At 39.2% G+C, this 16,478-nt stretch overlaps 1 protein-coding gene across 1 annotated transcript in view; it reads right to left on the bottom strand.

Annotated features, from left to right (window-relative positions):
• The window catches only part of LOC107704485 (rab effector MyRIP-like), a gene marked incomplete at its 3' end in the record, with an annotated part of 21,870 nt that extends 9,219 nt beyond the window's left edge, over window positions 1-12,651 (bottom strand). The window contains exons 1-5 of the mRNA XM_016507415.1: window positions 12,647-12,651; window positions 8,288-8,465; window positions 7,566-7,755; window positions 6,259-6,905; window positions 4,257-5,330 (exon numbers count right to left, since the gene is read on the bottom strand). Coding sequence (XP_016362901.1) covers window positions 4,257-5,330; window positions 6,259-6,905; window positions 7,566-7,755; window positions 8,288-8,425 — 2,049 coding nt within the window. The remainder of the gene's footprint in view (window positions 1-4,256; window positions 5,331-6,258; window positions 6,906-7,565; window positions 7,756-8,287; window positions 8,466-12,646) is intronic.
• Between the last annotated feature and the right edge of the window lie 3,827 nt (window positions 12,652-16,478).

Raw genomic sequence — 16,478 nt, 5'->3', positions numbered from 1 at the left:
AAAGGCAGCAAAGGGGGCGGGGCCATGCTGCGCTGCTTTAGAGAAGAGGAAGAGAAAACTAGAGGTGCATGTAAAAATCTATTCATATATGAATCGCGTTTCTGTCTTTTCTAATGTCTAATGGTTTCACAAGTTTCAAAATCCATGTTCTAAAGCAGTGGTTCTCAATACTGTTCTCCCCTGCTCCCTGCTCTGCATCTCTCTCTCTCTCTCATTCAGTTCAGCTCCAACAATGAACTGTTCCATTTATACACTTATTTTCACATAGCTATGAGAAGCGTTATACATGGTTGTATAACGGTTGCCGTACTTTATTAAACCTTTAATCAGCTTTAAATAAAACCATATATCAAAAGCTAACAGAAGCAGTACCATTTACAAATAACAGCGTATCTAAAAGTATGAGACAACAACAATAAAAAAAACATACCATTAAGAGCCGTGCTTGCACAGGTTCTGTGCGATCCTCTTCACTAATATCCTCTGCGTCTTAATCGGGCTCAAACTGATAAGCAATATAGATGATGCCATTGTTTACAATACCACCGGAGCACATGCCACTGAGGTGAGGGGTGTGACGTTCAGACGCGCACTAGAGGCGGTTTAGCCAATCACAACACACTGGGCCAGCTAACCAATCTGAGCCCATCACGTATTTCTGAGGGAGGGGCTTCATAAAAGCAGGAAATGATCAGCACGTTTATGAGAGAAGGGACAGAGCTGTGTAGAATAAAGGTAAATTATGTGAAAAATAATGCATTTTTTAAAAACGAAGCATTAAAGGTGGGGTATGTATTTTTTCAAAAACGCTTTAGAAAACTGAGTCGGGCCGAGTAGGAAAACAAACTTGTAGCCAATCAGCAGTAAGAGGCGTGTCTACTCATGATGCACAGGAGAGAGCGCTCAGTGCACATGACGGACATTAGCCAAGTCGAGCGACCACAGAATTATAGAGATGGCGGATAAAAAATAAAAGAGGAAAAGCGGAACAAAAGAAGACTTATGCCGTGTCTACACCGGACGCGACAGTTGTTGTGTCGCGCCGCAACAGCTAAAGTCTGTGTACACTGGACGCGACAAAGCGACCGCTGAAAATCATTTGAATTTAGTGTCAATACGTCATAAATAGAACGTGGCAGCAGTTTTCTGTCGGGGATTTGTCGTGTCGCGCCGCATCCAGTGTAGACAGCATCACTGATTATAATGAGTTCTATAGTATTTTGTCTTGCCGCTCGCGTCTGGTGTAGACACAGTGTTACGATAAGGCAAGAAGTAGGACCCGTGTAAATATCGGATCAGCTTTCCAGCACTGGAGAGAACTCGAGGAGCGGGAAGGCCCTTTGTTTCTTCTCGATAGGTGAATAACATTGGTTTTGCTTTGTTTCACAGAACTAATCGTTGCCTGGGGCAAAAGGGGCGAGACCCTTTTGGGGTAGGGTCAACAAACACAACGTTTTTGTTGTGGTGATTTGAAATATCAACATTGGCTACCAGAAATCCCTTACCCCACCTTTAACACATGTTAGACTGCACCCCATAAACACAATCAAGCCTAGAAAAAAAAAACAGTCAACCACCCCTTTAAATATACTGTGCCTGTACCACAATCCATTGATTGCATTAAATGGTAATACTATATTTTTGAATGAAACCATACTTGGTAAAATACATAAGTATCTTTTTACTGAACATTGATAGAGGAACACATTTAATGGGAAAAGAAATGACAAAAGTAGTATATTTTGTATTTAAAAAAAAATCATATACAGTATATGGGGTAAGAGAGTAGGTGAACTTTTACCCTAAATACTATACTTTTACATGCATACGTTTATACATTTTATTTACTGTTTCAATTTTATTTATTACTATTTATACTGAAAGTCTTAACTTTTGAAATCTGTCAATTTTATCATGAAATACAAACAATAAATGTGGTTATGATGCTCTTTAATGTGGCGTGACACTGTAGCGCCTTAGTTCAAGTGTCACGCCAAGAGATATCAACTAAAATAGGCTACTGATCTACTATTTGATATGTCTGTTTAGATGTTTTAAAACTTGTACGATGTGAAACATGATATGTTTCTCTGTCTTATTCCCTCCTGGAGCTGATCCATAATTTATTCTTTAAAATTTATTGATTTGCATTTATAGTAAATTATTTTTTTTTTTAGCAATTTAGCACTGAATATTTTCAAATTCCATGTTCTCTAATCAGGTATAGAGTCCTCTTATTTGAGGTTGTGGATGATTGTTCTGACATCTTTACACATATTTCCTCTGGAAAATAAAATATAAAGAATGTTTTCATTTTATTTAACAGTTTAGTTATTTAAAACTAAATGTTAAATAAAAGGAAAACATTCTTTATTTGTATTTTTTGTTTTAATTAAAAGATATTTTAAAAGTTATTAATTATAATAAAAAAATTATGGTATATCTGTTAAATGAAAACTATGAAGGGAATAGAATTGCATTTAAAATGGGCTTCTCGTGTAATCTAACTTATTTCCGGTTTAAGCCCTGCCTATTTCCGGAAACAAGCTGTGTCCCAATTCAGAGGCTGTATCCTTTAATGAACTTCAAAGGCCCTGACTTCTATACAGAGGATTGCTCTTGTCACTTAGCAACTGTGACAGCTACCATTGACAAGCAGCAGTAATGTCTGGACATTTTTAAAAGTTATATTCAACTGTCTGAAAACAACAGGGTAACAACCTGTCTAAATTTGTTCACCTTGGTCCATTTATGTATAAAACGTATAAATTATCTATAAAATCGCATCTTAGTAAGATGTCAGTATTTAAACTGCTTTAAAGTGTTTTGTATTGTTAGATATTCCACCATGTTGAAACCCAATATTAGTGTAATATTGGTGTAGGTATTCACTTGCATTTAAAAGTCTTATCTGGCATTTTCTCTCAAAAAAATTCTGTTGTCACCAGTGCGCAATGAATCTTAGGATAGTCTGGGCTGTGAATGATCCATCAGTTGTAAGCTTCATGGCCTAGGAAACGAAGGATGCATTTCAAGGCCACATTTGAAGAATTGCAGCTGAAAACAATCTTTGAAGGATACAGCCTCTGAATTGGGACACAGCTAGAGACAGAAATAATTTTGAGATTCCTACAGATACTGATACAGATATATATAATGGATGTGCTGCACAAAATATAAAATATATGGATAAAATTTTTACTTAAAAAAAAATGTAACACCTAAATTTCACCTCTGGAAATCAATAATGGCATATCTTATAATTGTCTTTGTAATGGTCTCTCCTGGTGTATATCTGGATCCTTTCATTGCTACAAAAAAAGCTTAAAAAACTATAAGAATCTTAAAAATCTCTCTCTATATATATAGATAGATAGATAGAAAGCAGACTGACTGACAGTGCCTTACTATTTGATTTGTATTTGTCAATTCTATTACTTTATTCTATAACTTTATTATTTTTTCAATGATGGTCAATTATTAGCATTAGTCATTTCCACAATTAAAAAAATGAAACACAATTTATGTACAGTACATTATATTACATTAGCGATGCAGTCACAATTTTAACAAGAAAAATAAGCCAAATCTATGCTTGTGAAGTGACAAAGAATAATTTTCCATGTCTAACGATCAAGATTCTAAGTAACTGGAGACTTTTTTGTACTCTATGTAGATAATAAACCAATGAAATCAGTTAAGAAATGTAAATGTAATTGCACATTGTCCAGAAAAAAAAATGCAACTCCCCTGTTTATTTTTATTTGATTATAGAGCAGTCTTGCCTGGTCCATTATGTCAGACGAGTTGAAGCATCACAGCAATGGGCCAAAGTGGCCAATGAGGCATCTATGTATTTATATGTCTATGGATATTTCCCTCAACTACATCAAACAATTAATGACCTTCTCACAATGCATTATGACTTTTTTAAGGCTTGAAACATATCTTATGCACAATAAATAAATAAATAAATTACACATTGTAGCATCTAAAATGTGTTGCATGACCTTCTTACTTTTGCTACAAGAGACACTATAAGCAGTCTTCTTCTACAGTAAGTTTTCTTATTCAGGTTAACTATGGTCATGGTGCAGCAACAGTCTGAAAATAATCAAGTTGTTTAAACTGTCAATATGTTTACAGCTTTAGTTAAATAACTGTTTTGGAGTTTGGTTAGGCAGTTCACTAGAGTTTAGAACAAAGTCTAGCTGAAGTAGGAACTTTTAGTGTAACAGGCCGGAGCCAGTGCTTACCTCTGATGGAGACATTGGCTCCTCCAGACCACAGTGGGCACTGTCTGGAGATGTGGTTGAAGACCTTGTTGTCTTTGTCTCACGTTGTTCTTGTTTTTCTGACCCTGTTTCTGATTGGCTTCTTTGCGGTGATATTCTCTTCACCTTTTCCTCATTGGGCTTTTCTGTTTTATCATAGTCTTCCTTCAAACTCTTATTTCGCTCCATTAGTCTACCTGAGGATTCTTGTTTCTCTTCCTCTTTGGATTTCGTACTCACTATAGGTTCTAATTTCTCTTTTTCCATGCGTATGCTTTTCCTCTTCTTTTCTATCTTGTGCTCAATCTCTGATTGTCTCTCTTGCTCTTGTTTCTGCTCTTTCTCCATTTCTCTCTGTCTTTCCTGTTTCCTCTCAACCTGCATCTCGATCTCTCGTTGTCTTTCTCCGTTCCTCTCGATTTGTTTCTCCAGCTCTCTTTGTCTCTCTCGCTCTCTCTCTACTTGGCTTTCAATTTCTTTCTGTCGCTCCCTATCTCTCTTCATTTCTCTCGCTATATTTATCTGTCTTACTGCATCACTTGTGTCCATCTCTCTAACTGCTTGTCTTTCACTCTGATTCCCAGTTTCCTTCGACTTTTCTTCCCTCTTGTCTTGTTTGCTCTCACGCCTCTCCTTTGGTCTCAATTTCTCACGTTCTTTCTCCCTTACTTGATCCTCTTGCTTGTCGCCCACTTCCCCGATTGGCTCAAAATCAGATGACATCACATCCATCTCGCTGACTTGGCCAACCAGCTCACAGAGTTTGGATCTCAGTTCCTGTTCCAGGGTTTCATTAACAGAGGAGCCCCTAAGCAAAGGGCCTTGAATGCGGAACTCTGGTTTGCTGGCCGCCAGTTGGCTCAGCATTGGTGGGCTAGTGGCGCTGGAGTTGTGAGCCACTGTGTTCTGATAGTCATGTTCAGGTGTCATGGCGTCAGAGGCCAAAAGATCAGGAGGGGTCACAGTGTCTGGAGCCTGGTAATTCAGAGGGACTGGGTTATCCTGGCTCTGTTGCCGGCGCATCATCATGGTGTTGAGGAGGACAGCACTGTTCTCCTGAGATGTGTTAAAGAGAGGGACAGTTGAGAAGAGCAGAGAGAGACAAATATTATGAAGGAGAAAAAATAAGAATATAAAATAAACACTTCATGACTGAGATAAAGGATTTAAAATTTTTCCACACTATTTATGCAAATAAAAGCACAACTCTGTCCTGCACTGCCACCTACTGGAGTCAAATATAAACCACATTCAAACTCAAAAACAAGAATTCTAAACAAGTTTTCTTCCTTTTTGTTGTCAATGATTTTATAATTTCCATTGCTGCAACTCTTGCCAAAATTGTCATTTTCTATTTAGTATCTTAAATATTGACAAAAAATGAGTCACATACATTCACCTTTAAGTCAATATATTACATAAGCAGCATTTGTGTTGTTTTTAAAGAATATTAATGGGATTAAATGAATTAATTGTATAGAAATGTACACTTATAGTAAGAAAAAACAATCCTGACAATAATTAAAATTTTTATGAACACAGGAGGTGATGACAGCATTTCTCCAGATGAGGAGAAGTCTATTAAAAGTTTTCCACTAAAAGGAAAGCTCAAGAATTTAACTGTGATGCCTTAAAAAACACATAAAGCTAAAGAAATTGCGGCAGAAATATATTTCTATTTTTAATAATATTCTAGTATTTAAAGTTTATAATAATAATCTAGGCTACATAACAATAATATAATAATCACATAGGTGGGGTTAAAGTCTCCTCATTAAGATATTAATTGCTAGATATTTTTTGTACACCTAACTGAAAAATCAGCATAGGTTTATTCTTATTTGTGCGCTTGATATATTGCGAGCAGCAACAAAATTACCTGTCAAATCTTTATCATACCATAGTCCAAATCACAAACGTTATATGTGCCTAAGTAATCTCAGTATGATTTTTTGATCAACCAGCAGGCTATTATTTTTCTCACCACTGTGGCAGCGCTGTACAGTGCATAATGTGCTCGGCTGTGCTCTGATGTCTCGCGTTTGCTGTTTCTGCGCCTCGGTGATCTTTTGACCTGCTCGTTCCGCTCCTCCCCATCACTACTGTCCCCTTCCAGACGGGGGTTAAAGTTTACATCCAGTGCCTCTGGCCTCAGTAGAGGCGAAGCGGCACTGTTTGCAGGATGTCTGTATGGAGGATACAGGTGTGCATCAGACGGTCCTTTCTTCCTCTGCGGCATACCGTGGGCTGGTCTGCAGGTTTGAGTGGACGGGGCAGGAGACATCTCAGAGTCTGAGTTCAGAGTCTCAGTGTTGGTGTACTGACCTGAGGAGGGTGAGGTAACGGGTGGGTGTTGAGTGTATGTCCATTCAGGGTCATGTTGAGAGTCAGTATAGTATGTTTCATCGGAGAAGCGTCTGCGAAACTGTAACAGGGCAGCCCCCCAGCCCCCCTGGTCCTCTGGATCTGAATCAGAGCCCTTCTCGTCATACATGGATACGACACCTGATTCTTTCTCCAGCATGCTGAAAACAAGACTCTTGCGCTTGGTCAGCAGACTGGGCCGGGAATGCTGGGAGCTCTGCAGGCCGATCCAGTTACCATCAGGAGACTGCAGGACTGAAGATGCACCTGTGGAGAGAGATACAAACACCTGGACAGACAAATATAGAGGATTTGTGTGTGTGTGTGTGTGTGTGTGTGTGCGCGCGTGTACATCACATACACAATCACAAAATGAGAAAATGTCAATTTTCTCTGCGGGGGTCACTTTCTAAGTGTCTAGGTGTGTATTTTTTTTTTAATACCGAACATATGTGAAATTTGTTTTCGCAATTAAGTTTTGATTAAGTTTTACGTTTTGACACTCGGCACACAGAATTAACACATCGCCTTGGTAGATTTTATTTGAATCCAGTCAAAATGTATTCTTAGAGGGATAGTTCACCCAACATTTCTATTTTTTTCCCAAAAAGGATCCAATAGGGTCCAATATTGTTATTTTTGTATGGACAAAAACATTTTCTTCATTCTCCAAAATATCTTTGTGTTTAATCTTTATCTTTGTGTTCCACAGAATGAAGAAATACATACAGGTTTGGGACGACATGAGGATGAGTAAATGACAGAATTTAAATTTTTGAGTCAACAATCTCTTTACATCTTGCATCTCGCAATTAATCAATGATAAATCAATGATTCAGTCATGTACTATATGTAAGTTTTGTTCTGAGGCACCAGACTATTCTAATGATGAATACTCTCTTTCTCTCTCTGTGTGTGTGTTCTTACTAGAGTTGTCCAGGTGGTCAACACTCTTCCACCCAGGAAGTGATGATGCTCTGGACTCCCTCCTGAGTGAAGAGTAGTTATGGATAGCTGTCTCTACCTCAGTGCTCTCCGGGACCCCTGGGGCCATGCCCGCCTCAGGGCCCTTCTCTGGAGAATCGTCACTTGTCAAAGAGAATGCTGATCTTGACGTCTAAACACATGTCCACCAACCCACATGCACAACTTTAGTCATTTAAAAATGATTGAAACTGCAAGTGTGAACCAATATATTATACTGTATATATTTGATATTTCAAATAAATGTTCTATTTGCAATTGGTTGTAGTTAAAAGAAAAGTTATAAAAGTTTGTAGCTATAGGAAACAAGCAGGTTGCGTTAAATTAGTTCCACAAGTAGGGGGTGCCAGAGACTTGGATTTTACCTTATTGACTTGCTGCGATTGCCATTTAGAAATCTTTGTACTACAGCAATACTGAATATCACTAAAATGTGTGTTATTATTGATAAAAAAGCTTTTATAGAAGATTTTAAATATTGTTCCCTCTCATAGTAGAGCCATTGCTTTTCATAGATTCCAGCATTATTTTACCATGTTGTTTTTGCATGCTACAACAGAAGAAATTCTGTGTATGCTTTACAGATGAGGTCAGGAATATTGAAATAAGCACATATAAATACTGTATTATAGGTGCATGTTAAAGTATTTTTAACATGCTCTTACCCACAGCGGATATGAGCTGGTACTGTTGGTCTGTGCTACTGCGCCGTGCTGACAGGTGGTGTGTGAATGCTGCGTCACGTGTGTTTTGTGTTGAGGTAGGGGAAGGTAGCTCACTACTCTGAGGCCATATAAACTCATACTCAGCCTGAATCTCAGACCATTTTCCCCTCTGAATGATCTACAGAGAAAGACATGGAAAAAGATGAAAAACAGATAACTGGGTAAAAGCTGCATCCCAATTTACAACCGTACTATACAGAACTCATATCCAAACCATATGGTGTAGTATACAATATTATGACTAGTGTGTCCCAAACCATACCATTGGGCATTGAAAATAGTATGCCAAATGTCTACAGATGGATTATCTTTTTTTTTGTGCTACAGTGGAGCTTGTGACAGGATAAAGTTGATGTGTGAGTTTTACCGCCAAAGGAGTATTGAAATTACTCACTAGATACTTCTCATCTACTAAGAAATACATGAATGAATCTTCTGTCAAGAAAATAACCAGTGCATATTTCACCACAATAAGAAAGAAATAAGAAATTATATTTTACTTACAGGAAATAAAGCCTATTTTTATTTCCATTCAGATGTTTTGCAGTTTCACATAATTTTTATGACAATTAAGCACATTTGCTCCTATCTCATTACCACAATGACAAATCCTATTCTGATTATTGAAATGCAAAGAAAAATAATGGTAAATAATACCATTTTACAAAAAAGTAAAAGAAAAGAAAATACATTTAGAAAATATATACAAATCAATGAATGATAATATTAACAATAAAAACAGCAATATAAATGATTATTAGTAATGATTAACATCATCAACCATTAATAATAATAATATAAAAAAAAGAAAAAAAAAAAAGAAAGGAAAAAACAAACAAGCAAAAAACTAAGAACCAGGGCGTATATGCAGTTTCAGTGGTAAAGCACAAACAAACAAGCACTCAGTAGAGGGCAGAGCAGACAGCATACTTTGCCCGACATTACTGATCAGAGTCAGCATTTAACGGGTTAAGATGATCCAGAAATGGTTGCCATATACTGTAGAATTTATCAAGGTTACCCATAATTCCATACCTTACTCTCTCCATGTGCAATATTCCAGTAAAATAAGTCAACCAGGTCTTGAACTGAGGAACAGTATCCGATTTCCAAAGTCGTAGAATGATGCTCTTAGCAATAATCATTCCATAAATAATGGTGCTTTGTACGGAGACATTATGGTCTGACAAAGAAGCAGAATATCCAAATAACGCAATCTCTGGATCAGGCTTAAACGCAAAACCATACATGTCAGAAAACCACTTAAATATGTTACACCAAAAATTATAAAGTTTAGGGCATGTCCAAAAGAGATGGGTAAGAGAGCCCTCTGCAGATTTACATCGATCACATGTAGGAGAAACGGTTGGGAAAATCCTGTGTAATTTAGATTTTGAATAGTGCAATCTATGCATCACCTTAAATTGAATTAACTGATGCCTAGAATTAATAGAACAAGAAAGAATCCTCCCAAGCATTTTTTAAAGAATGCGAAGAAAAACTAACTTCTTCAGAAAACACAATTACAAAATCTGAAATTAAATGTTTGGAATCAGGTGAGCCCAACAATAGTCTATAAATCCTTCTTTCCTCCGGCAGGGCCTCAAAACTAGGCACTGCATGACGTACATAATTTCTAATCTGTAAGTGTCGAAAAAAGTGTGTTGTGGGAAGAGAAAACTTATCCTTTCATTGAGAAAAAAAAGCAAAATGTGTGTTAATATATAAATCCTCCAAGGTAACTATACCACTCAGCCTCCACATGTTGAATGTTGTATCTGAGAGAGAAGGGGGAAATGTGTGAATGCCATATACTGGGGCAAAAATAGCAGTGTCAGGTAATCTGCATCCACCTTTAAAATTATCCACCTTAACAGATGCAGGCAATACAGAAGTTGAAAAGAGAAGTGCTGGGAGTGAACTGTTTTCAATTCCATTTTTTTCAATAGCAACCCAAGGGGGAGTATCAATTGAGATTTCTGTTTTATAATCCTCCTGCCAATAAACAAGGGCCCTCGCATTCGCTGCCCAGTAATAATGCAAAAAGCAAGGTAGCCCTAGCCCACATTTCTCTTTTGGTTTTTGTAAATGTATTTTTGATATTCTGTGAGCTTTAAAGCCCCAGCTAAAAGGCAGTATTATCGAATCTAATGATTTGAAAAAGGCTTTTGTCAAAAAAATTGGTAAGTTTTGAAAGAGATATAAGAATCTAGGCAGAGAGACCATTTTAACAGTGTTTATACGTTAATAGAAAGAGGAAGAGTCCTCCATTTGCCAATGTCTATCTTTAGATCCTCCAATTTCTTTAGAAAATTCAACTTAAAAATTAATTTAGGGTTTCTGGGCAGAACAACTCCAAGATACTTAAGTCTGTCTGTGATTTTGAAAGGAAGATTGCATAGGAATTCATCATCAAGTTCAGCACTTAAAGAAATGAATTCACTCTTCTGCCAATTAATTGTATATCCAGAGACTGTACCAAAAGATTTTATAAGATCTAGCAGTAAAGGAATTGACTCAGGATTCGACAAAAAGAGAACAACATCATCTGTATACAAGGAAATGTAACGATCTACATTTCCCAGTCTTACAGGCTCGATTGATGGATGGTTTCTAATACTGATCGCGAGGGGTTCGATCGCAACTGCAAAAAGCAAAGGGCTAAGGGGACATCCTTGACGTGTCCCATGATGTAATAAAAATGACTTCGATTTTTCTTGATTTGTGAGTACGGCAGAGGTTGGGTGAGCATATAGTGTTGTAATCCATGACACAAAACGACTACCAAACCCACATTCTTCCATAACCTTCACCATATAAGGCCATTCCAGGTATTAATGAGATATTAGCATCATATAATGTGCTAGGGAATTTTTGAGTTTCAAGAGAATGAGTGAACATCCTCAGTAAAAGGGGAGACAGCTTTTCAGAATATTTTTTATATAATTCAATACCAAAACCGTCTGGCCCTTCTGCCTTGCCATTAGGAAAGGATTTTATAGCATCAACAATCTCTGAAATAGTAATGTCAGAGTTTAAGGCCTCACAAGCAACGTCACTCAGTTTAGGAAGATTCAAAGGACCTAGCCAATTACAGATGTCCCCTCTTGCTCTTGATGTATATAATTGTTCATAATATTTTCTAAAGCGATCATTTATACCTTTAGGATCCACAAGCATGTCCCCTACTTCTGATTTAATTTTGTGTATGGCTTTATTAGCTCGTAAACCCCTCAGCTGTCGAGCTAGCAATTTATGGGGCTTATCCCCTAACTCAAAATATTTTTGTCTTACCCTTAACAATTGATCCCATACCTGTCCAGATAAAATAGTATTATATTCATACGTTAATTTAAGAATAGTCTGTAAGGTAGAAGGGCTAGAGGAAATTCTATAAGAGGGTTCCAATTGAGATCATTCCTCTTCTATTTCTGAAAGGCGTCTACGTTTGTCTCGTCTGGCTGAAGACTCAAAAGAGATATGACCCCTGGTCACAGCCGTAAAAGATTCCCACAAAGTGGAGTCAGTTACCATTGATATCTAAAAATTCTGAGATCTTTTGAGATATAAATTGACAAAATGATACATCAGAAATTAGAGAAGGATGAAAACGCCAACAATATGGTTTAGTCTTATGGCCAAGATCAAGAACCATTGAGAGAGTGATCAGAAATTAAGATGTTGTGATAATCTGAAGTGGTCACGTTTGATATAAGTTTGGAGTCAAGCAAAAAATAATCAATTCTAGAAAAAGATTTGTGCCTTTGTGGCAAAAAAAGATAGTCTCTACCTGTGGGATGTATCAGTCTCTATATATCAACCAGATTCATGGAGGACATTACGGATTAAGACTGCAACTCCTCTAGCCTTGTTGGAGAATGTGGACTGAAAGATATGGCCATTTATGCATTTAAGCATCTTCTCTCTCGTGGGCCTAATATGGGTCTCCTGCAAGTACATAACATTAGCGGACAGAGATTTCAAATGGGAAAATACTTTAGCTCGCATGACCCATGCCACGCACATTCCAGCTGGTAAAAGTGATGCCGCTGCCCTTCGAAGGTAAACTAGGATTCATACAAAAGTTGAAAATAAACAATGTACAAGCATACCGCCCTTTTAAAACACTTAATGGTATAAAAATAAAAAAAACAACTCACACAAAAAGAACATTACCCCCGTCCCACTTTCCCAAACAAAGTGAGAACATGCATCCCAAAAACTCACTGAGGGGTAGCTGGACCATCGGAACAGCGAACCTATAGCTAAGAAGCCCTACAGCTCAACCACATAAATAACTTTATGAACAAAAAACGGTCATATAAATGTCCCAGTCTGAATTGCTGTTGCATAAAAGTCACATACCAGAGCATATTATGTCAGCATATATAAATGATTTTCAAGACAGCGTCCCGATGTTGACCTCTGTCTCCTCGGGCGAGGAAAACACCTGGTCAGTGTTACCATGGGTGACGCGCAGTCTTGCCGGGTAAATGAAGCCGCTTCTCACACCGGCTTCCCGGAGATGCTTCCTGACATCATTGAATGCCTGTCGCTGCTTCATTATTTCATCCGGAAGGTTGGGAAAGATGTGTATCGGCCTGCCTTTGTAGCGCAAAGGAAACTGTTGATGAGCCAATTGGAGTATTTTTTCCGGGCTATCATCACACGTGGCCGCGCGTCTTCTCCAGAGGGTTGCCTCCCCAGACGATGAGCTCGATCCACTTCCAACGGCTTAGAGAAGTTGCTAGCGCCCAGCAGATCAGGAATAAACTTCGTCAGAAATTCCATGGGGCGCCCATTCTCTATCTTCTCAGGCAAGCCAACGATTTTAATGTTTTGCCGCCTGGAGCGAGCTTCCAGATCGATCACTTTCTCACGAAGAGCTTTATTCTCTTACTGTACTTTTGCGCACTTCTGCTAGACGAGGGAAAGGCGGCGGTCATAATCGGCAGTAGCAATTTCCACCTGCTTAATTCTATCCCTGAGGCACACTAAAGATGCTTGAGTGGACGCCAAAGATGCTTCCAGAAGGTCAAATCGATCAGTCATCATTTTCCTCATATTCTGTATTGCCAGAAGAATACTGGTAGATTCCGCGTCAGTCTAGCCACTCGACCCCGAGGATGCCGCGGCCTGTTCTGCCATTTCCGACGGTGATGAAATAATTAATTAATTAATTTACCGATTAACTAATATGGAGAGGAGCTCAGCAGAACACATCTACTCCATTGGGTACTCAATAGCGCCCCCGTATGTAATATTTCTGTCAGGACCACTATCGTCAAAGATGATTGACAATGATCAGCTGAAGGTCAGCTGATGCGAGCTTGACTAACGTGACCTGCCAGAACTAACGCTATGCTTGATTTCTGTCAGGACCACTATCGTCAAAGTTGATTGACAATTAGCATACAGTTTGGATTGGCGGTATGGTTCTGTTCTGGGCAAGAACTCCCTGCGCATCCATGCAGCCTAGCATGGATGAGAGCAGGGAGAGCAGCGATAACCCCCCAAAACAAAACCATATGCTGATATCCCCCAACATGAACTGATAGCAAAATCTCAAAGCCTTAAGCAACAAGCATGTTGCCCTTAACCAAATGACCAAAACAAGTATGTTGCAAAACCCGCATAACCTGTAGCAACAATCATGTTGCCTTTAACGGATGACCTAATAAGTATGTTGTCAATACCTTAAAAGCTTAAGCAACATATTCTTAATAGCACCAGATAGACTTAAGAAAAACATGTTTCCGATTCAACTACAGCTTTAAGAACAAGTATGTTACGAATAACGACCAGATTGCTCTGGAACAAGCATGTTCCCAACCATACAGCTATAACTTAAGAACAAGTATGTTCCCAATAATGACCAGGTAGCTTAAGAACAAGCATATACCCAATACGACTACAGCTTTTAGAACAAGCATGTTTCAATAACAACCAGATAGATCTGGGACAAGCGTGTTCCCGACAATACAACTATAACTTAAGGACAAGCATATTCCCAATAACAACCGAGAGCTTAAGAACAAGCATGTTTCCAATACGACTAGACAAAACAGGCGTGTCTGGTACCGGAGCAGAATCAACACTGAACTAACGGCTGCATCCGAAACTCAAGCGTGTTCCCGACAATACAACTATAACTTAAGAACAAGCATGTTCCCAATAACAACCGAGAGCTTAAGAACAAGCATGTTTCCAATACGACTAGACAAAACAGGCGTGTCTGGTACCGGAGCAGAATCAACACTGAACTAACGGCTGCATCCGAAACTGGAAAATGCTGCCTTTGGAGGACACATTTCAAGGTAGGAAGGCATCAAGACACACCGAATCCAATGTTAGCTTCACTTCCTGCCTCCTGAGATACGAAGCTCGTTCTATTTTGTTGTAGATCATTGAACGTTAAGCTGCCTCAGAAGCATGTCCAATTTCAGTTTCATGAGTTACCTTCATGAACAAATGCTGCCTGCGAAGTCATTGGCTGATAGGCAGCATGTCAGCATCCTAGGTTTTCGGATGCAGACGACTTCAACTGAACAAAGACCATTTACCATTTTCTCTTGGACCTGCACTCGTTGCTTCCCCTGGAAAAAACAAATTGCATCCACTGTTCACATAACACTGAAGAAGGTTATTTTTTCCTCACATCCAAAAACACATCTTTAGAGACAGTCTTCTCAAGCAAGTAACTGCAGCACTGCCGATGACTTCAATAAGTTAACCATGAACCATGTAGAGCGGCTCGCTCTCGCTCGGGTCGCTGAGTGCGCGCGCGTGCATGAGAATCCAACTCTTAACAGTGTAAACAACTCGGAATGCATGATATAGCATTAGACCCCCCTTTAAGTGCAGCATATTCAGCGACAAGCGTGTTGCCAGTGACAACAGATAAGTACCGCACATTGCCAATAGGTCACATAAACTAGCACAACACAAGCATGTAACTGAAAACAACTAAATGAGCCTAAGCAAGAAAGATAGCCTTAGCAACACGCATGCTGCCAAACCTGAGAGCATTAAAAGGAACTTAGCTTGTGAAGACATTCGAGAGAGTAAAACAAAGCAGCTGTGGCGGGGATGCTTGATCACTTGATATCCTTCTTGGGGATGAAGTTCCCATCTGAACTTGTTCTTGAGTCAGTCACATAACTTGTGGAGTCCATGACAATAATGTAGCGATGCGTGAAATAATGCTAACTCAGTCACTTCCGAATCAGGAAGCTTATAATCAATGCAGAGAATTCACGTTTCACTATGTTGAATCCATTCGTCCACTGCAGGAACCGAGGAGGGTTCGCCAGACCACGGGAACAGAGGCGGTTGGAATCCTAGGACGCACTGGAAGGGGGTTAGACCTGTAGAGGAGTGAGTCAGAGAGTTTTGGGCGTATTCCGCCCAGGGCAAGAACTCAGACCATCTGTGCTGTTCACGGCTGCAGTAGCTTCGGAGATACCTTCCTATTTCCTGGTTGAGTCGTTCGACTTGTCCGTTGGCTTATGGGTGATAGCCTAAAGTTAAACTGACGTTGATATCCAACTGATTGCAGAATGCCCTCCAGACCTGAGACGTGAATTGGGTACCTCGGTCACTGACTATGTCCTCTGGTAGTCTATATATTCTAAAGATGTGTTGGAAGAGGGTTTGAGCGGTTTCGTCGATAATCAGGCAGAGGGTCAAAGTCAGAGAAGCAAGCAGATCGTTCGTCACACACAAGGGCAGAAGCAGAGACAATAGTGGAGAGGCAGGCAATGAGTCCAAACACAAACATCAGTCCTATCAGGCGTCAGAACAAAAGGGGCAGAGTACAAATACCGTGAGTCAAGAAGTCAGGCAGAATCATACACAGGAAATCAATCAGGAACAGAGGAAGAATAACGCTTGGTAAGGCAGATAAACTGGCAATACTTTGCGATCAGCACATGGACTGGTCTCAGTTTATATGAGAGTCAAACAGGAAGTGAAAGCAGAGGAAGCAGAGGGAGTGGAGCACGGTCAGTACTCGGGCTCGGGCTCCCTCTGCTGGCTTGGCGTTACAGTATTACCTACAGTCGTGGTCAGAATTATTGGCACCCTTGGTAAATATGATCAAAGAAGGCTGTGAAAATAAATCTGCATTGTT

This window comes from Sinocyclocheilus anshuiensis, unplaced genomic scaffold (assembly GCF_001515605.1).
Source record: "Sinocyclocheilus anshuiensis isolate Anshui unplaced genomic scaffold, SAMN03320099.WGS_v1.1 scaffold2752, whole genome shotgun sequence".
In the NCBI taxonomy this organism is placed as follows: Eukaryota; Metazoa; Chordata; class Actinopteri; order Cypriniformes; family Cyprinidae; genus Sinocyclocheilus; species Sinocyclocheilus anshuiensis.
Note: the sequence above shows the minus strand (reverse complement) of the source record. Positions and strands in the feature narration are given on the sequence as shown.